The sequence below is a fragment of the Sciurus vulgaris genome (assembly GCF_902686455.1).
Source record: "Sciurus vulgaris genome assembly, chromosome: 5".
Classification (NCBI taxonomy): domain Eukaryota; kingdom Metazoa; phylum Chordata; class Mammalia; order Rodentia; family Sciuridae; genus Sciurus; species Sciurus vulgaris.
In genome coordinates this window covers 107,027,902-107,050,613 of record NC_136465.1, presented here as the reverse complement: position 1 = coordinate 107,050,613, position 22,712 = coordinate 107,027,902, and the positions used below count along the sequence as shown (strand labels likewise).

General features: G+C 35.3%; 1 protein-coding gene across 4 annotated transcripts in view; it reads right to left on the bottom strand.

Moving 5' to 3' along the window:
- The window catches only part of TMEM117 (transmembrane protein 117), a 453,170-nt gene that overhangs the window by 193,637 nt on the left and 236,821 nt on the right, over positions 1-22,712 (bottom strand). For all 4 annotated transcript variants that reach the window (XM_079139598.1, XM_079139601.1, XM_079139600.1 and 1 more), the window contains exon 3: positions 19,556-19,655. In XM_079139598.1, coding sequence (XP_078995724.1) covers positions 19,556-19,655 — 100 coding nt within the window. The remainder of the gene's footprint in view (positions 1-19,555; positions 19,656-22,712) is intronic.

Sequence of the window (22,712 nt, the reverse complement as noted above, 5' to 3'; positions counted from 1 at the left end):
TCTTTCAATCATCTATTTGGCTTAAGCAAAACAAAGCCAGTTTTCTTTTTCTTTTTTTTACATTCTAGTGCTATATACTCCCATAAATAAAAATGATGACAATCAAAACCCTTTATCACAGTACTTTCAAAAGTGTTGCACATTTACCTATTGCCTCTAAGGCAAAGCATTCAAAGATAAGAATTTATTTACTGACTGTTTCTATTATCTTTTTGTACCTTCAGTGAAAGATCATTTCAGAAATGCAGACTTGGCTAAAGATAGAAATTCAATACTATTTCTAGATGAATGTAGAGCTCATTCTGGGAAAAACAAAAAAAGTTTGAGAGCATTTTTAAACTTTCCATGTCCCTAAATGTTATGTCATGAAATCATTTTGCAGACAAAAGATATTAAGAAGGTATGAAAAGTCTTGGTGAGCAAATTTAAAATGCTGCACTCACAACAGGAAAATTTTAATCTTATTTCTTAAATGTGGTTGGTCCTGGATTTCTGTTAAAATGCAAACGTTTTAGATTTGCTAAATAATTCTTTCATCCACAGAAAGAAATAAACTTTATAGTAAGCTATCTCTAAAGTTTTTGGACCCCCATTTCTTCAAATGGAGAATTCCTTCTTTGAAACTTCTGAACAAGGTATGTAAATGAGAAAGAAGAGAGGTCTGAGTCTGAACAGGTAGGATCTTTGGTCCCTGGATGGTGTTTTGGGAATTAGACATGTGAATGTGTTCAATGTAGCTAACCAGTCAATATACACTGACAGAATCAGTAACAATTGTTCTAGGCTGCAAAAATCATATGGAAAATCTGGGTTTTTTAAAAATCTTTGATTCAATAATTAATTTTGAGAGAGACCATCATGGAATATCTACTTAGAAAGTCATGCAACTAAATGTGCTTTAGTCTACCTTTATGAAATAAAGGCAAGACATCAGAGTTGTTTTCAATAGAACAAGTGCAAGGGTCATTGGATGACCAGAATTCATGTAGTCTGAGAACTACCATAATGTTTCCTATATTCTTTCATTCAATATCAATGCTAGAGTAAATAGACACATCTGAAATGAAGAAAGAAAAAAAAAGGACAAGATATTACAGTTCCTTGTGAAAGCAATAATATATTGGTAAGATAAACTGCTTAACCAGGGAAGTCCAAGGTTCCTGGTAATGGATATGCATTAGGTTACAGCATGAAGAGGTAAGAGACAGTTTGAGTGATAGATAAGGGAGTTCTAGTAGAAAAGATCATAGATGAGTTATTTTGTCCAACAACATTCAATTCTAGGAAGAAAGAGAAAATGTGTCCTGAGAACAGGGAGCACCTACCACTCCTGAAGAAAATACAGAATATTGGGAGATATTAGGGAAACTGGGACACTGTGACTAAGAAGTAGCACTCAGCGAAGTTTGTATGAAGGTATAGAAGGCTCTATGTCTCTCTTATAGAAGAAGTGAATGCACATTCAAAGGCCAGGGTGGATCACAAATTCTTTGTCCACATACGGTACATTTTCTGTACTCTCTAGAATGTCCATGTTCTCTGGATCTCCAACACAGCATACTCCTGTTCCTATTCCTTAAATTAACTTTAACAGTTTCAAATAGCAGATATGTTCTGATTATTTCAAATCATATTGTTTATTAAGAAAGGGACATATGCAACCATCTTCAGGAACATTTCATCAAAACACAGTAGGATGGTTTTTCTAGTTTTGTGAAGAATGCCATTGGTATTTTGATGGGGATTACAGTGAATTCATGTAAATAAAGCTTTTGGTAGTTTGGACATTTTGATAATATTAATTATGTCTATCCAAGAATGTGGGAGGTCTTTCTATCTTTTGAAGACTTTTTCCTTTCTTCAGTGTTCTATAGTTTTAATTATAGAGGTCCTTCATCTCCTTTGTTAGATTAATTTCAGGGTTTTTTTGTTTTCCTTTTCCTTTTTGAGTTTATCATGAATGGGATTGTTTTCCTGATTTCTTTCTCAGCAGATTCATTATTGGAGTATAGGAAAGCTAGACCAAAATAAGGGGGGAGGGATCAGGAATCCATTGAAAATAGAAAAGAGATCAATGGGGAATTGAAGGGGAGGGAGGATAGATGGGAAAAGGGAGGAACAACGAAATTAAATTGACCAAATTATCCTACATACATATATGAATATACCACAGTGAATTTCACTTTTTTCATATCAATAAAGCACCAATTTTAAAAAGCTATAAATAAATAGAAGGAGATCAGTAGAGGAAGGGAAACAGGAAGGGAGGAGGAAAGGGAAATGGGAATTACTAGAGCAAATTATATCCCTTGCTTGTATAATTATGTCAAAACGAACCCCAATATTATGTATAACTATAATGAACTAATTTTAAAAAATGAAAAAAGAATTGAATTTAAAACCACAATAATAATCACAAATTTCCAGGAGTTAAGTTGCATTCATGTTAAATATTGAGTGAAAAAAATATCTAGTGAGAAATGTTATGCAAAATCCATAAAAACCCAAGGCTCATGAGACCTCTTATTATCCTTTAAGAACTGTGTAAACTTTGCCACACTGCATCTCCATTCTCTTAACTGTAAAATGGAAATAATTTTTTAAAAACCCTAATAGTACTGGGTCTACATATTTAAAATATTTAGAAGAAGTTCTCACACATGAGGCTTAATACTTTTGTGTTATTATTGTTACTATGGCAACTACAATAATTCAATTCAAATTGCCAGTGTAAATGGAGGTACTGGTAGGGTAATTTATTATACAATGTAATGAAATCAAACATCATTCAATAGTTGGATTCATGAAAAATTATGTATAGACGAAATCTTTAATACATTAAGTAGCATTTTCTTAAGATAAACTTCGCTGATGGATTATTCTCCATTTTAACTATTCATTTCCTTTTATCATTTTTTAAAGTAAATTTTATTTGGTAATTTACTTTGTCTTTCCTCCCACATTTTATACTGGTGCATTATAGTTGCACATACTGATTGGATTTGTCGTTGCATATTCATACATGCACACAATACACAGCATAACAATATAATTTGGCCAATATCACACCCCAGCACTTCCCCCCTCCCTTCCCTCCCTTCACCCCTTGGTCTCTTTCATCTACTGATCTTTTTGATTTTATGAGATCCACCCCCATCTTACTTTTCCTTTTTCCTTCCTAGCTTTCACATATGAGAGGAAATCCATGTCCCTTGACTTTCTGGATTTGACTTATTTCACTTAATTCAATGGTCTCTGGTTAGATCCATTTCCTGCAAATGACATTTCATTTTCTTTATGACTGAATAAAACTACATTGCCAGGTTTTTTTTTTTTTCCATTCATCTGTTGATGGGCACATAGGCTGGTTTCACAGTTTGGTTATTGTGAATTGGATATACATGTGTATGATACATGGTATGTATGTGTCACTGTAGTAAGATGACTTTAACTCCTCAGGACAATTACTGAGGAGTGATAAAGCTGGATCATGTGGTGTTTCCCTGCCTAGTCTTTTGAAGAGCCTACTGATTTCCATAGTGGTTGTACTAGTTTATAATCCCACTAACAGTGTAAAAGTGCTCCTTTTTCTTCACATCCACTCTGGCATTAAATAATTTTTTTTAAATGGGAAGGGAAAAGTGAAGTAACCTGGATATTAACTTTCTACATGTGAATTACATAATTATGTGTATTTCTGTGTTTGTGTGTAATTTTTTTAAGATATGAACAAAGAAATTTAGATGCTCAGTAAAGTACCATCTAAATGACTTGGTGACCTAAAAGAGTTAATGCTGCTTATGAATGCAGGAACCTTAGTCTAGGGAGTGGCTTGGACATCTCATTATTTATTTTTATCCTTGGAACACCTTCAGGAAATGTCATGTTGCTTTCCAGGTTAGTAACAGGATCCTGCTAATTTACAATCTGCCACTTCTCTCTCAGCCTTTGGCCACAGATTTTGTGCTTCCATCCACTCTCTGGTTTGAAACTAGGAACCTGGGTGGAGAAGAGCATTATACCAAATTGCCCACATTTGTTTCTGTGCCTTCTCTGTCATTTCCACACCAGCATTTTGTTTCTCACCAGGCATCTGGTGGCTTGGATTCTTTTTGAAGTTACTTTTTAGTATCCTCAAGAACCATCTCGATTAAGTTCATTCTGTCAATATTTTCAACAAAGTCTCAAAGTAACTAACAATAATTTTGTTCATATTTTGACTTTTAATGATATATTTGGGTAGAATAGTAAATATACTTATGTTTTAGGGTATTGGTGCTAATTCATAGGCATGCAGGAATGATATGCCTCACAGTTTGACATCAAATCTTGTAATTATCTGGCTACACATTATACTCATGAATTTCAAGCATGAATGGGCAAATCCTTCATTAGAAATTATGGACCCACTGTTTGGGGAAAAAAAAAAAAAACCTAACATCAAAAGGAAGGCTGACATTGGTAATCTTTCAAAAGCACAGCTCTGCAACTATTTCAGCCTGATTAACCATTCTCACCTTTATATTTGTTTTAGAAAACTAAACCTTCTGCAGTTTTTTTTTTTTTTGCTTTTGTTTTTGTTTTTAAGGATCTTTGAAAAGTAAATAATGCTATTGGACATTTCAATCCATTTTTTCTTCAGCTAAACAGGATGAGAGCTAGAGTCTAGGAAGCTGGTAAGTAACATTTTTCAAAGGAAAGAAAAAGTGAAGAAGGCAGGGATTTTAAGGCAGTTAAATAATGTTACCGCTAAAGAGAAGGAGTTAACATTTTGAAGCTCTACTACAAGTACCATCTTTCCTTTTGCCATGGCTACAATATTTGGGCATTATCAATTGTCACCCATGGCTGCCATTGCTGAAATATTATTTGAGAGGCTATGCAATTCCTTTCAATGCAAGTTCCCATTAAACATTGGTCCTTTGCCCACCCCACCACCCCAGTCAGCCTAATTATCACAGAATATTCCTGCAGATCCTTTCCCCCGCTAATACTGGCCATCTCACAGGCAGCACCCCAATCTCGTGGCTGTTGGCATCTTGCACCATGCAACCCCTGTTCCTCCTCATCACCTTTCTTCTCCACTTGCACATTAGCTACAATCTGTCAGCCAGCTGTACCACAGCAAGGATGCCAAAGAGCAGGGCAGGCACCAACGGCTATTGACAACACAGTCAATAATCACTTTGCCTTTTGTGTTGAATTCCTATTGTGTAGAACCCATGTAATTGCGTTTCAAGGCTGGCTACTCTTTTTTTTAAGTTCCCAGATGCAATTTAATTTTTGCAATAATATTTCTAAACTTGATTATTTTCCATCCATACTAAAACATCAGTATACCCAACATTTAAAGCCCAACAATATATGATTAATTTTTTAGATGCCATAGCAACCAAAGATTAAATTTGAATTTGAATAAAAGAACTCAGCCTCCCTTAAATTTTTTCTCTTAGCTGGAAAAAATACTAATATAATTTTATGTGGAGCCTTGTCAAGTGCATTCAAGAAATGTCAAACTATATTTTTAGCCCTGGAGTTTGCTTAATCCCATAAGACTCTATCTCGCCTTTATGTTGACAAATGAACAGCACTGAAATATCAGGGATCTGAGCTTCTGTCAAGATCCACTTCGCATCAAAAGTTGTTGTTCTTGCACAGCTGTTTTCTCAAAACTTCTGAATTAAAATCTACACTTACCTTACCTTTATGATTCCCCTGGGTTTGCTTTGAATTCCTTTGTTGTCACCCCTTAATTGACTCCAAACTTTACTTTTATAGACAAGTCAATGAAGTGTTGTGGAAACATTAAGCAACAGGAAAATCAGATGAGAGTCTCCTGATTAATTGCCATTGACTAGGAAAGTCGCGTCTTCACTCATCTGCTTCTCCAGTCTGTTTCCTGTACGGCATATCTGACACCAATTCCCTTCCCTTTACATTTTTTTGCATATTATTAATTTTAGAGAATACAAAACTAGTATCTTAATAAAATCTTCTACTTGGACTCTACTAAAAGAAGCAGGGCTAAAAAGTGTATGTATTGAAAATATTTAAAAGAGTGTCTTAATTTTGCTTCAAGTGTAGACTTTATTTAGAACTCAAAACCCATCAGGAGAGAAAATTAAAAGACAAAATTTTTTACAGCAGTTAAAAGTTCAAGTTATCCACATTGTGCCAAGACTATGTTGCAAGATTTTACATTTTCAACACCTCTTTTTGTCACGACTATTTGGCCACTCAAGACTCTTCTCATCTTTTGAAAAGTATACCTGAGATAAAAGTATTCCTTAGAGAATATAAACTATTCATTGTGCATTTTCATCACTATACATAATTCATGTAATTCATATCTTAATTCCTAAAGCAGAGAAAATTCTGGCAAATGACATAACACTAGCATCAGGTATATTTATAATTTAGAGTGACCTATTTAAAGCTGACCTCATTTGAAGAGGGGGGAAAAAGCTTGCTCTGTGAAATAGTGATTATACAATCTTGGTATCGGTTCATATTTGGCTGAGCTACGCAATGACAGTACAGTGAAAATAAAGAGGTTAAAATTAGTAAAATGTCTTCATTCAGAAAATGCAAATTGTGAACTATATTTTAAGATGTTCTCATTTATGAAACACTATAATTTTTTAAATTAAGTAACACTAACAGTATTAACAGTTGTAATTCTGCATGCTTTATCTGTTATCTCACAGCAGTTCACAGCCATATTCTCTAAGTAATAATTACTAAAAGTAAGCCCACCCCCTGGGCAAAGGCAACAATACTTACTATCGTTTAATGAGAGGTAAAAAATCAAATTAAAGCACATGGAGAACTGGAAGAGCAGGTCATTTGCTGGTGGGAGGGTAGATTGGAAGAATTTTTTGTAGATGACACTGTATTATAATAGGCAAAATTATGAAATGGCTGTTCTCAGTATTATGAGCTAAAAGAGTTGGAGATAGAGGTACTTGTCCTGATAGCTACATAGAGGAAAAAATCTTGAATAATTTGATCCAAAACCTAGGCGCAGTGATCCTTGCCATGTTTTCATCAAATCTAGTATACTTTTAAGGAAATTTGCTATATCACAAGAGCCTACAAAATTGTTCTGTAAGAAGCCCAAACCAAGTTCTAAACTGCACACTGATGACTAGGTAACATTAATTGAACAATGTTCAATTGAATGGCTTTGTAGCCATGTTTCAGCCTTCAGGATGCTGCCTAAGGGGAAGTCATCCCTCTTCTCATCCATCTCTTCTTCACGCCTGCTTCTCCCAGGCATGTTGTACAATCTCACAGCACCAAAAATTCCTCCTCTTGGTTCCCCTTCAATACCTTATGGTTATGATTTCAAAATGCCTGATGGTTTGACAAAAGTATGTCAAAATGTTCCTATGACCAATTTTCTGGAAGTTGGAGTTCCCAATCCTATCTCTGAGAGTGGGACACAGGTGTCAGTACTCTTTGAAGCTACCAGGTGATACCAATGTGCAGACAGGTTTGAGAACCACTGACCTACGGAATTCAAGTAAAGATTGATCAGGGCAAACAACTAGGCTTGTTTCACTGTACCTATATATAAACTGCATAACAGCTTTATAAATACTGACATCTTAATAATATTTGTATTCATTTAAGATTTGCACAATGCATATTCATTAAGAACCCATCTGCACACCATTCCTGATAATAACCCAAAGCAAGCAAGTCAGTCAACAAATTCAGCATGAGCTTGAGGTCTCTCTGCACCCATGCTGGTAACGGCCAACCTGACCGCAATAACAAGCATTTCATTAACACTTCAGTAAGTGTTATTATGAAAATGTTTTTCTGCCCACTTGAGCCTTAAATGTTTGGGTGGAATAAGTGCTGAGTGGTAAAAGGATTCTGGTGGTTCTTATGAGATATGATTACAATGTGGGGATTCTTGTCTACCATGAATTTTAATGGTCATATCAAAACAGGAAGGACTAACCCTTTAGAGAATGGATAAGTTTATGTGGTGTGATAGGGACCTTCCAAAGTGGCACCTGCCCCAAATCCATTCCCCACACTGTTCTTTCAACATTTTTGTCATGTGTCCATTTCCAGGTTCAGGAGCCCTGTTTTAAAAGCATAAAATAGGCATGTCCCTTCCTTATGAGGCTGCAGCCACCACAATGGGAATGTCCAAGAAGAACCAAATTGCCATTGTGAATTCCTTTTTAAGGAAGCCAAGAAGGATGCCTAAATGCTACAGCACCCAAAACTGGCAGAAAAGAATATGCTCAACCTTTGTGCCACAATGGCCACACAGTCTCTTAAATCTTGAGACTATATAAGAAGCAGTTTTCCTGGAGACATTTCTATAGGCACTTTATAAACAAGGCATCCAGTATCTCCACGATTATCTCCACTTGCCCCCCAGCACCACAGCTGTTGCTCAAAGGTCCGGAGAGTGAACAACCTGCAAGCCTTGCAAGAGGGGGAACAGAGGCACCTGTAGAGTGCTGTGCCCTCTGGTGCTGACAAGAAAGCAGGCACTAGGGCTGGGTCAGCAAGGGAAATGCTAGTTCAGAAGAGGATTTAGCCATAGATGTGGTTAGCCTCCTCATTAATCTTGGAGGGGCCTTGAACAAACTTGCAACCAGAAAAATGAATAAAAAATTGGCACAAAACAGGAGTCTCTATCTAGTAACCCATGGGCAAAATGTGTGCTGAAGTTATATCCGACTTAGCATTAGGGGTATTTTTGTGTTAAATCGAATACAGTGTCTCTTTTCAGGGTTCAACACAGCTCCCCCACCACCCATACACACCACTTTATCTCATACCAGATGTCTCACAGTTTTACTAGATCAGGCCTTAGGGACATTCGAATTTGCAACTCTGGCATTTATTATTTATGCAAGTTTAACACAGAAAGACACTGTCACTCATTAATCTCACCACAAATTGATGACTTAAGATATCTAAGGGAAACTGGCTTACAAGGTCTTCTCTATCTCTAGTCTTGTGCCAAGAGCAGCATCCTCAGTTTACTTTTTATCCAGGCCTGGGTCAGGTACCCACTACATCATAAGAAACCTTGGGACTGTTTGATAAAATACAACATTAAACAACATTAATCAGTCCAAAGTGAAAAAAAAGAAAAAAAAAAAAAAAGATATCTGAAAGAAAGTTGGTAAGATACAAATAGATCAAAAGGAGTTGCAGGACAAGTTCTGAACAGCATGAGCATTTGCCAACCCGCCAGTCTCCTGAAGGAAAGTCCGGACATGTTTACCACATGCAATAGAGCAAAATGTGCTTAGTATATACGTAGTAAGTGAATATAATAAATACATCAGTGAGACCCTCAGTGGGGTCTGGAGTAATACTAAAAATCTAATTTAATAAAATATTTGATTAAAATTATACAGACAGACAACTTATGAGTTTTATCATCTAAAAAGATTTTGGAGGAAATATGTTAGTTTGAATAGAGGCAAAAAGGTGATATCTTAGGAAATACATGGGCTAAAATAAATCTGGATTATTCTCTAGTTAGTAAAAGAAGCTCTGAGCCTCACAAGTCCCTTGATAACAGAGAAAGTATTTTCTCCAAAATCTTATGGTCTATATACATAGTCAGTTTGAGAGATCAACAATTTTGGAAAGATAGCAATGGCACTACAACGCAGACTTATAGAGCTAAGAAGGTATGAAAAACAGATAACAGGAATATTTGTTCTATCTTTATGTGGAATATGTTTAGATTATCAAAATAAGGAGCTATTTTTAGATATTTAGGACCTGGTTAGGCAGAAAATTGATTCATTTCACTAATTTTTTATTTAATCAAAATAAAACACATTTTTTAAAAAAATCTGCATTTGCAGATTTGCAAAAAAAAAAAAAAAAAAGCAAAAAACAAACAAAATGAAACAAAACCCTTCCACTGATTCTATCATCTCCAGTAGAAATAGAAAATTCTAACTAGAAATTAGGTTAATTATAATACAGTCAAGGATAAAAGAACTCAGGTCAATTACTAGCTTTCTTTTTCTTCCCAGTAGCTACAGATTCATAGCATCTTTTATGATGTGTTTTAAAATCTTTAGAAGATACTGTTCCTTTCAATGAAAATGGATAGCTTCTCTCCAGGTTTCCTGTTTCATCTGAGCACTTGACTCATTTAGGCACTGCTTCTCACATAGCCTCTGGTTAATAGTCAAAGCAAGAACAACTTGGAATTTTTAAATTAGCACATGTGGTATCCTAACTTTCTTTTTGTGAGCCCTTATCTACAGGACTAAAGAAATTATTGATGTCAACTTTATCTTCTGTTTTAATTGATATCTTTGGGAATGGCAAAGGTATTTATTTGATCTCACACTTGAATAGTAAGTAATTACAATTTCTTGCTTAATGGAATCCTTTCCTTATACAATATTGAGTTCAAAATGCAGCTCAAGATGTTTCATTGAGCAAGTTGGTAGATTGGAAAATAGTGGACTCGGGTCCAGATCTGATTTTATACCAGGTTTATCACAGGTTGAGATCTAGGATAAACCTTCTCAGCAGTCAGGATAAAAGAAATCTTTTCATTTCCTAATCAGTCTTCTGATATATAGGATAAAGGAGAAAATATGCCAAACATGGTGTTAAGAAAACTCTCAGGACTGGGGCTGTCATTCAGTGGTTAGAGCACTTGCTTAGCATGTGTGAGCCTCTGGATTCAATCCCCAGCACCACAAAAGAAAATAAAGAAAAGAAATGCATAACCATTTCTTATCAAAAAAGTCTCTGATCATTCAAACTCTTCAATCACTTGAAACATGATGTAATAGTTTTTGTAAAGCAATAAGGACAAAACATAAGTACAAGGTACTTCATTGCTATAAATTTCCTTTTGATGTTCATAGAACATTTAACTACAAATGTAACATACTCTATGAATATAAAATCTTTAGTACTTTCAAAATCCTTGGGGCAAACAACTGCTAAAGGATAGCAATTTCACATAAACAAGACACTTAGCACTTAAATAACCAGGAACTGCAGTATCTATCTTAAACAATGATAGTATAACTTATTCTTTCACTTGATTTCAGTTCTAGAAATACCATGCTTTCCACCACCTAGATTTGTCAAAAGAGATTCAGAATAAATAGCTGAATTTGATAAAATTGAAAAGTAATAGTTTGACTGTATGTAATGGAAATATCACTTGGTGCCTGCAAAGATATGCATTCTCCTCCCTCCATCTGGTTATAAACTTCAGCAAATTTAATTGGCATCCTGGTAGAAAAATTTCAAACAAAAATCTGTGTCTATTCCATGCCATATTAAGGTCTGCCATTAAATAGTTCCAAGATTATTAGTTAGCTTAGGAAGATAGCATAGCAGTTGAAAACTTGGAACCAGTTGAAAATTTGGCCAGGGTTTAAATTCAATTTCTGCACTGACCACTGGCATCACCTTGGGCAAGGACAAGGCCTTTAGCCTCCCTTGGCCTCAATGTGTCCAATTGTTTTAGGGTTAAGTAGGAAATGAGTGTATATATAACATAAAGTCAACAATATAATGAAATGAATACCAGATATTAATGTTAGCTAAGATTAGAACTTGTAAAAAGAAGGTGTTATCATTTTTATAGTACTTTTAGAAGTAACTGGATTACTTTCCTCATTGTTTCCTTTACCTTTATTCACCACCTCCCATGGGTCAAGCTCTATTCTAAATATGCATGTGTACATGTATACATGTGTGCATATATAATATATGTAAGCATTATTTTGAGCATATAATTACATTATATATAAATATACAAGCAGTACTCTAAATAAAATACACTTGAAGTAGTGTTTGGCCTAGAGGAGGTGCTAAGTAATAGGTAAAAGAAATGATGAGGGAAGCAATCCAACCAATTATAAAAGAACTACAAAAGAAGCACATAGCTTCTTTTTTTAAAAAAAATTCCTATCCCACCAAAAATTAACAACCAGACCTCATTTTATTATAGCATTGACTCTCAGGAGGAAAAAATCAAATATCAGTGTCTTCCTGGCATTTATTTAAACTTCTTCAGATAAATTATGGATAAAGGGTACTTTAACAGGTATGGAACATTATGTAGGGAAATCATAAAGAATGTGTGGACATTGTTGGGTACCATGGCACATGCCTATTATCCCAATGGTTTGGGAGGCTGAGGCAGGAGGATTGAGAGTTCAAAGCCAGCCTCTGCAAAAGCGAGGCACTAAGCAATTCAGCGAGACCCTGTCTCTAAATAAAAATACAAAATAGGGCTGGGAATGTGGCTCAGTGGTCCAGTGCCCCTAAGTTCAATCCCACATACCCTTCCCCCCAAAAATAAGAATGTGTGAACAAAAGGGACACCAGTCTTGAAGAATTCTAAACCAAATAATAGAAATAAAGAATAATGGCATTGAAAGAAACTAAAACTGGGAATGGAAAAGAAAAAAATGAATATCTTTCCCTTGCCTCTAGTGGGAATGTACTTTCTATAAGAAACATCTTCAGTCTCTTTCATATTTTAATATAGTCTAATTCAATACCTTTTCCTAAGTATCTTTCATACTCTTAGTGCAACATAGTCCATAAATTTTTAATAAATGAATATAAATTACATACACTACACCTATTATATACTATGAAATTTTTTGATATTTTTGAGATACATTGAAGTTATAAGACAGACTGCAAATTTTTTTCAGAATTTTTGCTTCTATTCTTAAATATCTATACACTATGTAATAATCTTTTTTTCCTCAAAATTCCTTTTTTTATTTTACAACATACTCTATTTATATTTTTGTAAAATCCTGAAAATTAAGACTCTTGATTGTCATTTGTGATGCTCTCTGAACACAGGAGGTTAGACCCTCCTGTCTTATTAATTTTTTAGTGGGAACTTATTATTTTGAAGGAACATGAAACACAAAGCTAAAATATTTATAGGGACATTAAAATATTTATACATGCAAAAGCAAAATGACCACATTTAGTTCCCTCTATATTTCCTAATGAATAAAAAAGGAAATGTAAAAATTAATTCCTCTCTTAAACTCTGCTTCAGTCAAATGATCAAACAAACTGACAATGCTGTTCTGAAAACTGTAGTTGCCATTAAGTCTACTGTCCTTGGGTTTCTTCTGCACACTAGTTCATATTGGTGCCCTGTCTATATCCTGCTGGTGCACTACGTTCCCAAGAGCATAGTACTTGCCTGGTTGACCAGGTCAAGGGCAGATTCTCCCTGACCCCTGTGATCATATCTTTGCTTTCCTATTTTACTTCATCTCCTTCCCAGTTTCACTTAAGAGAACTTCCTCTGCAAGTCATGTGCCACCAAATCCCTGATGTATGCTTTTTTTCCTAGGGAATCTCACATAAAACAGAATCTTTATGGAAAGATAATACATTACTTAATTAAATGTTTAATCTAGTTTCATTTTCACTGTATAATGAAAGATAACACACAATTTTCCAAACATGGGTTTAACTAATCAGGAAGAAAGCTAAAGTGGTGAAGTGGCTTCAATGAATAGGCAGGAAGAAAAAGCAAGTGGAAAAACTCAGAGTAATGTTTGGCTCTTGTGTCCAGCTCCAGTGGTTAAATACCTGGTTTGTACCCTTCCATTTTTCACATCCTTTTGCTCATTGAGTTTGCTAACTCTGTCCTTACGATCTATGTTTCATAGTTTAAATTATTTTTATCATAAAGTTCAGCAAAGCTATTATTGCTGCTTTATTTCCAGCAATAAATCAAATTCAATTATGCTTTTTATTCTGTCATTTTGAGATATCAGTGGAAGAGAAATAATTAGAAAACTGGCATTGATCATAACATAAATTGTCAAGCTCAATTCCAGACAGAATAACAAGCCAGATTTGATGTTGGTTATATTCCTGGTTATTGTTCACTGATAAACTTAGCATTTGCAAAAGAGTTCAAAATACAGTGACATGTATATACTAGAAAAATTTTAATTCAGTAAGTTATATTTAATTGTGAAATAACAATAACACATAGATGTTTTGTTCTCTCCCTTTCTTCCTTCAAAACTGTGTGATAAGCATGGAACAAAAGAACATTTACCATATTTTAAAATTGTATGTATATCTAATCATAAATTATTTTATTTTTAAAAATATTTAAGTTGGAAGGAATACTTTTTCTTTCAAACACCAGAGAAGTACTTCCTTCCTCTATTCTGTTCTAAATTGAAAATAAGTATTTACCAAGAAGGCGAATGAATAATTCTCAAATATATACCATACTTTAATCCTCTCTGACTCCCCACTGAAATTCACCATCCAGTCTGAAGTAGCACTCTCTGATTGCAAGGACATATCTCACCTCAGCTTCCTTCTCCCCTAGAGCTGGGACTCTAGGGACTACACAATGACAATAAGGATTACTATTCAAGGAAAGTCTGGCAGGATCTGCAAAGGTCCACCTTTGTTTTATACTCCTACCCTTTACCTGAAAAGATCACATCTGGAAGAAGCACATTGATAATCTATTACTTTCACTCAAGGCTATCACAGGTATGTGTCTTCATGGTTAGAGAAACGAATTTATCACAAGCATACCTGTCTTGCCTGGTTTCATGTTGGGTATGTGCTGAGTGCAGTTTTGAATAGGATGGCATCACAGCTCCCTTCAAATAGAGAAAGGAGGAGTTTTCAGATTGGCCTTTTATCAAACAGCCTTTTGAGAAAAAGATAGCACCAACATAAATATTAATTATAAAATCTCTGAAGAAATAGAAAATATGTGACAAATGAGAAGGCAACATATGTTGCTTAAATGTTTAGATGAATAATGTAGTACTTATATATAAAACAGATACAGTTAAAATATTTCTAAAAAATGCTTTTTTCTAAAAATCTTGTTCTTGCTGGAGCCTCCAAAGAAATCATTAAGAATATTTAGAATTTTTCTTGTTGTAATACAACTACAAAGAGTACGATATCTTATTGATCCAAAAGCATCTCCATAGGAAGGTATTGAATAAGCTTGTTTGGTTATAATGAAACTCCAAGTTTCAAGGAAAAAAAAAAAAAAAAAAAACTCTTAATATCATACACAATTTTATAAACCATGATGACCATATGCTCCTGAAATAAAGGCAAACCTACCTGGTAAGTAACTAAATGGTTTCAGGTATCTATGACATCACTTTATGGTAGAATCACATGTATGTGACATGTCATTCTCAGGATTACCTGGGTAATCAAAGCCAAGCAATGACCTGTCACTGCTGGAAGTTAATATACATGGCACGTGGAATTTAGGATGAAGGATACTTTGTGACTTCAGTGGTTACCATCAGAATTGTCTTCTTAGATCATGGTCCTACTTCTTCTTTGTATCCCCCTCTTACTTCACAAGAACCCCAAGCCTCATCACTGACAGGAGTCATACTATTGCCAGTTTAAGAGAAAAGCAACTAGAACAGGATATAGTGGGGGCTGGGGAAAGGAGATGGTTTGGTAAAAATAAAAAGGAAGTGCTTTTTCCCTCTGGTATTAAATTTGGAAGAAGTACCACCATGATATCCATAGAGTCCCCTGCCACCTTAAACCTCAGCAGAGGGTGAAGACAGGATGGCAGAACTGGAGACATGTGCTGTGGGACCTAATGGCCCTCTTTCAGCTCCTCCCTGAGTGGCACAAGGCATAGGCACACACACGGACATGGACATGGTGATGCATGAGATAGCCAGTGTTGTTGTTATATGTGTATCTTCACATACAGAGTTGTTTCTTCTTCTGCCAACAGCAGAGGGTCAGTTTAGTGCTGGATTACAATGTCCCTTACTTTATATATTATTTGACCTTAATTTTCTTAGAATCTATTTAACACATTACACACTTCTGTCCTCTGCAAGGGCTACTGAGAGCCAGAATATGTCAGAACTGCTCAGGAAATTGGATCTACTAGAGCTTGTCGCTCAGTATGAGAGGGCCAGAGATATTTCACAGATTGGTTGATATAAACCTCGTCTTTGGATCACATCAGTCCCAATATTCCTTTTAAACCATGAAAAAGCTTTGAATTACTTCCAAAAAAGTAAAATCCTCCTCTCAAAAATACATTAAAAGGCACCCTTTGATTGTTAATGTAAATAGTCACTTGCTTTTCCACGACAGGCACCATCACAATTAATATTCATTTCATGATGAGAATTCTATACGCAGATGAAGGTCAAAGCCACCTGAGACTCCTCTCATGAGGAAAATAATATTTTTAAAATGTTATCAATGCACACATATGTAGACGTATAAATATTTATACGGAAACTTACTGCCCACTCAGTGAATAGAAGTGAGAATAGCAATATGTGCTCTGGGAATCCTCCCTGTGTGACTGTACTTTCAAAGCAGAAGAACTCGGTATTTCCTTTGCTATTTCTATCCCTGCGTCTAATCGGGAAAGGTCAATGTTTCATATAACATAAGCAGAAAAGAGACTCTGGATTCTGTCCCAGTTTACAGAAAGGAAAAGATGAGAGGCCCCAGAAGGCTAGATGGCTTCAGACACACTGGGAGGTTAAACCTAGAACACAATTTTCTTGACCCTCAATCCAGCCCTAGTTTTGTGGTAAAGCAATAATCTTTGGTGTGGGAAAAAGGTATCAGGTTAGCTAGCAGAAATAGAAAGCATTACGATAGTGAATTTAGGACAAACTATAAAGTGTGGCCAGACTTTGGAGTGAGACCAAGACAATAAGCTGAACTGTGGGGTTCTTTCTATTTCTATCCACAAGAGATGTCAGACAAGCACGTGGCAGGAAATTCAACCAGAAAGAATTAAAGGTCTTTGATCAAAGCTGCATCATGTATTTTCCTATTAAGTCTGTCCTAGCAATTAAATCCTAGCTTTTCATTAAAAAAAAAAAAAAAAAAAAAAAAAATCCTAAAAAAAAGAAAGAAAAGAAATGTAACCTAGAAATAGTGGCAGATCAGTATATAGGATAAGAAGCACCATCTTGAAGGAAAGTTTGAGGACAAATTAGATAAAATTGGGTCATAAACAAATAATGTTGTCATAATGGAAAAGAAAATGGTTTATGTATCAACTTTGCCATAAGCCTGCAAACTCAAGTGAGCTTCTAAATCCTGGTAGTCTGTCGCTTCTCCCTGGACTTTTGTCAGAGTAGCCTTTGAGCAAAGTCAGGAAGCAATATTCCATATCCTCTCAGTCCACCTCAGCATTAGTAATTGGAAGAAAACTCCAGACACTCTGGACACAGGCCTGATGTGAGGTGGGATTATCAGATTCCTGGGGTTCCATATAAGGGTGAGGAAACTTAGGCATAGCCAGGCCTGGATCAGTGATTAGTTCTTTGAAGTTAGTTAACTCTTTATCACTGTGACCAAATATCTGACATGAACTACTTAGAGGAGGAAAAGTTTATTTTGGCTCATGGTTTCAGAGATCCAGTTCACACTCAACCAACTCCATAGCTCTGGGCCAAGCTGAGTCAGAACATTATGGTGGAAGGGCATGGCAGAGGAAAGCTGAGCAGCTCATAGTAGCCAGGAAGCAGGGAGTTACGAGAGCCTGAGGAGTCAGGAACAAAATATATAATCCCCAAGGCAAAATCCCAGTGACCTACTTTCTTCAGCCAGGCCACTCCTGCCTATAGTTACCACCCAATAATCCATTCAAATTATTAATCCACCAAGTGGATTAATCCACACATTAGGTTACAGTTCTCATAATCTAATCATTTCACATCGTGCATAAACCCGGAGCTTTTGGGGGATACCTCATGTCCAAACCATAACACCTTGCCATCACTGCAAAGAACTGGGACCAGCCAAAAATGGGAACAACAGCAATAAAACACTTTATATCTACCCTACACTTCAGCATTTTAAGTCTTATCACAGGGCCATACATTTATTCTTTACAGAAAACATGTTATACAGGTAGGAACGATTAAACCCATTTAAGAAAGGTGCGAAATGAGCTCTGAGGATTGCATATTTATGGAAGGTCAAACCAAAGGTAGCAAAGCCAGAGAATCCTAATTTTTGAATTCTTGATCTAGTTTTTTTTTTTTTCATTTTATTAAGCAGATTCACCATACAGTCAAAAGTATATTCACAATTAATGCAGAAATTTGTCAAAGACATTATCCCAAATTTCAAGGATATTATATTTTTCAAAGTTTATGTATATTCTTCTAAACAGCTTTTCCCAATGGAAATTAGGCAGCCTGGTCTCAATGTCTAGCCTCTTCCAGTTGCAATTTCTAGTGATTACAGATAAATCATTTTTTAAGTTTAGAACTTAGGGTTAATGAAATGGGATACACCTGGTAATCTGTTCTGTTAACATTCAATCAACGGGGTCACAGAAGGCTCAAAAAGAGACCATAAAAACCCTTTTGTGGCTACAGCCATGTGTCAATTAACCATGAGCCAATGTTTTCAGGCATGTGTACTTAGTCAATTTTGTGGTTATCTGAACACCAGAAAGTGCACTGCCACAAACCTAGATGGTAGGATCAACTACACACCTAGGCAATGTGGGTATGTACCGGTGTAAATGTAGTCATAGTTGGCCAAAACATCTTTATGCAGCTCATGATTGTACCCAACACTTCTGCAGCATAATCACTGGGTATGGTTAAGTTACTGCATTTTGTTCCCTGAGAAACATCTGTTCTAGTTAAGAAGCAAAGTTATCAATAGAAATTGGCAGGACCTCTGTTGTGAAAGTCTACCTGTGAAATCTGGGATGCATCTGTAGAGTCATGTCCACACCAAATCTCGTTGGGATCAGACATCTTTTTTTCAGTTCTCATTTTCAAGTGAATGGACTGACAAAGATAATCAACTGCATTTATGAAAGGTGTCAATAAAGTGTTGTGTCTATATGGGGTTTTATACTTTCTGCACTCTGAGATTCTCTCATAAACTTATAGAACCTACAGTCTTTTAGTAATACATATCTTCAAGTTTAATTAACCAATGGTTAAAAACAGAAGTTATTGTGTTAACAACTGAACTCAGCATGAAATATGGATTGGCCTATTTGTTGTAGGCTTATAATAATGAATAGTAAAAATGCACAAAAAAAGATTGAAACAAAATTCTCAGAAAGTTTAGTTAACAATAAGTTAGTAGGTTCAATGAGGAAAATAGAGAGGTATTTTTTAAGTTCTTAGAAAATGTTTCATATGGTCTTGAGACATGCCAGATCATAATTCTTACCTGAAAATTGCACATCCAAAAAAAAAAGTCTTCACAACACTATTTAGAATTTCACAAGGAAGAATTTTAGAAACACCTACATGTTTGTATACTAAAATATACAGTGTGCATGTGTGTGTGTGCATGTCCTTGTGAAGACATCATTAATACTCAACTTGCACAGATCTTTTTCTAGTTCCACAGATATTTCATAAATCTCTGGACTTATCTATACTCACAAATTTGTTCTACTCAGAAATATTTTTTAAAACCATCAAAAGCCAGTGTCTTTCCAACATTAGGAACACATCTTCTGTCTGATACCAGTTTGAAATGGGAGAAGTTAAAATTTTCTTACCATCCAAGCTGTGACAAAGTCCCCCATCCAGGTCCCTACTGCAGCTAATTTCATGAAACTTTCATTGCGGATGCCCATATAGTCTGTAATGATATATGCTCTGTGGAAACAAACACACAAGACATTGCCCGGACTCAGAGAGCCATTTAGTCAAAGCTTGGTTCAGCAACACACAAAAGGGACTTTCCCTTGGGTCTCAACAAGCTACCTTGGTTTGGTCTCACCACATATGCTTATATACTTGAAAGGCTGGGGAGAGCTCTAAGGGTGTCTGGGTCAGTTTCAATTAGATCAGAAGGCTGATTGTGGCTCTAGCAATTACCATGTGCATTTCACATTTGAACTGCAAGACTAGCAACAGCTTTTGAAAAATCAAACAGAAATACTCAGCAAAGGCATCACTTCATGCTCACTCAAGTATGAACAGAGCAGAAACAATTCCTGAATTAGATAGCTTGAACAGGGAAGGGAGAGCTAAGTTAGCTGCAGTTGTGTCAACTTCAAGAACTACTAAAAAGGTACTAGTGTTTTAGATATAGTATCACACCTGGATAATGTTCAGGATAATATCAAGATTTGAGAAAAATTTCCACACAAGGAAGCAATGTTAAAGTCAAATACATGTGATTTAAATTACTACTAAAATAATTAACCAGAATATTCAATTTTATCATTTTAGTTTTGTATATCTAATTCATGTTTGCTTGGGATAACACCAATTCATATTCTCCACCACTCAGAGAGAGAGATTCAAAGGAGAAAAACTGATCATTCGATACCATCATTAATAAGACCATGGTCATTTATCAAGCATTTACTTCAATTTTCTCATATTCTAATTTTCACTAATTATTATTTTCACATTTTGTGAATTCTTAGAGAAAATTGGGACTCAAGACATCACTTAACTAGCCCAATCAATAACACATAACTAATGAATGGTTGCTAGGAATCAATTTTTCTCTTCCTTCCATTTTATTTTTTACTCTATTTCTGAGTTTGTTTTTATTTTCTTTGTTAATTCAGATTATTTTTCACTTTAGATTGTGTTCTTTTTGTTATAAATGATAGTTGTACAATTAGGAGTATTAAATTTGGTTATTCTTAGATTAATTTTTAATAGATATGATATGCTTCTTATTTTTCTACTGAAATTGTAAAAAAGCAAGTTTTTCAAATTAATAAGAGGTAAATTCTCTAATTCAGTTGTGTCCCCTCCAACAGAGTTATTTCAGGTTCTTTTGTTACCCATATAATAAATATTCTGGATAATGTTCAGAATAATACCAAGATTTGAGAAAAATTTCCATATAAGACAGTAATGTTAAATTTGATTTAAATGCATGTGATTTAAATTACTTCTGAAATAACAATAACCAGAAGGTTTCATTTAATAACAAAGGTAAACTTATAAACCCTTAAAGCCATTCTTTTTCCCCAAGTTTCATTCACCTACCTTGTGTTAAAGTCTCACCCCCAAATTTTAGATCTCCAAATTCCATGGATCTCCATAATAGTCAAAAAAAATTACAACTATCATCAATCGCATACTTACAATGTGCACTTTAAAAACTGTCTCCATCAATTTTGAAAGTTATTATTATAATTTTACAGAAATGGAATTGAAATTTACATAGTTTTTGCAACTTGCTCATGGTAAGCACCTAGTACATGAACAGGATTTTACTTTAAACTTTATTGACTCTCAAATATAGGCACTTAAACTGTATGCTATATCTTCTTCCTATAAGTATTAATGGAGATGTAAAAAACACAGAATATCTAGTCCCAATAAACCCTTGCACTGAAAATTTCAGTAACAGCAAAAACCAAGACAAAATTTCCTTGAATCTAAGTTATAAGAAGAAACAATAGTAGCATGCAGAAACTTCAGCTCCTTAGAGTTACCATCAAGTCTCGGACCCTCATCATTTTAGGTTCACCAAGTTAAGTAGTGGCTTCTACAAGGAATCCCCAAGTTAATTCAGACAGCTTTGTGTTACTCCCTTCAGTACCATGACCACAGAACAGCTCTAGGGAGTAACCTCAATGTACTATAGAATATTGGCCCTAGCAACTGTCCATCTCTTTCAGTGACACCTATTTTGAAGAACTTGCTCAATGTCACTTCCTACCTGTCTACTTTGCCAATGAATTCTAGAATCATTAGCATGGAAAGAAAATTTTAGTGTACTTTCCTTGTGGTTGTAGAGATATGTATAAGGGAAAGCATCATTCTGTTATTTCAGTATCTAAAAATATGGATGGGCTGGATATGTTCCAACCAAGAACAACTAAAATCATCTAAATAAAATACAAAAATTACCCACCCAAAATTCTTAAAGGCATTGGAGAGTTGTTGAAGCAATGAGAGCTAGGAAAAACAAAACAAAACAAAACAAAAAACAAACAAACAAACAAAAAAAAACACTAGCTTGGAGAGAATTGTAAGCAAAGTTACAATCATAGGAAGGTTAGTTATAGTGTCTATGGACACACTTGGTGATTCTACATGCAAGGTAAGAGGTTAATGATCTGAACTTCATCTGGCAGAGTGTAGTCTCATGAGCTAGATAAACAATATTGGGAACTTAAGGAACCAAGGTCCTAGTGAGAAAGGAGGAACCTGGAGGAGAATATGACATACAGTTGTTTTGCCTTTCAAGACATTTACCAGATTCTGAATTTGTCTGGGGACAAGGCTACTAGACTAAGTAAAAGTCTTTAAAAAGCACTTTGGAAGCTGGGAACAGGGATGTACACCTGTAATCTCAGCAATTTGGAACCTGAGGCAGGAGGAGCCCAAGATCTAAGCCAGCCTTGGCAACTTAGACTCTGTCTCCAAAGAACAAAACAAAATAAAAAAGGGCTGAGGACATAGCTTAGTGGTACAGCACCCCCAGGTTCAATTTCCAGTACAGCAAAAAACAAAAATAAAGCATTTAGAGGTTCGGCAACTTCACAATGCTAAGGAAACTTATTACAGTTCAGAAATTGCCACAGAGTGTGATCCAAAGGATAAGGGCTGTGGAAGGCTAGAACAAAGCATAGATGGACATATCCTTGATAAAAGCATACATCAGTCCTTCTCCAGTCCAGTCTATGACAAATTATAGGGTTAATTTCCACTCTTTTCCCCTAACAGAGGAATGAATGA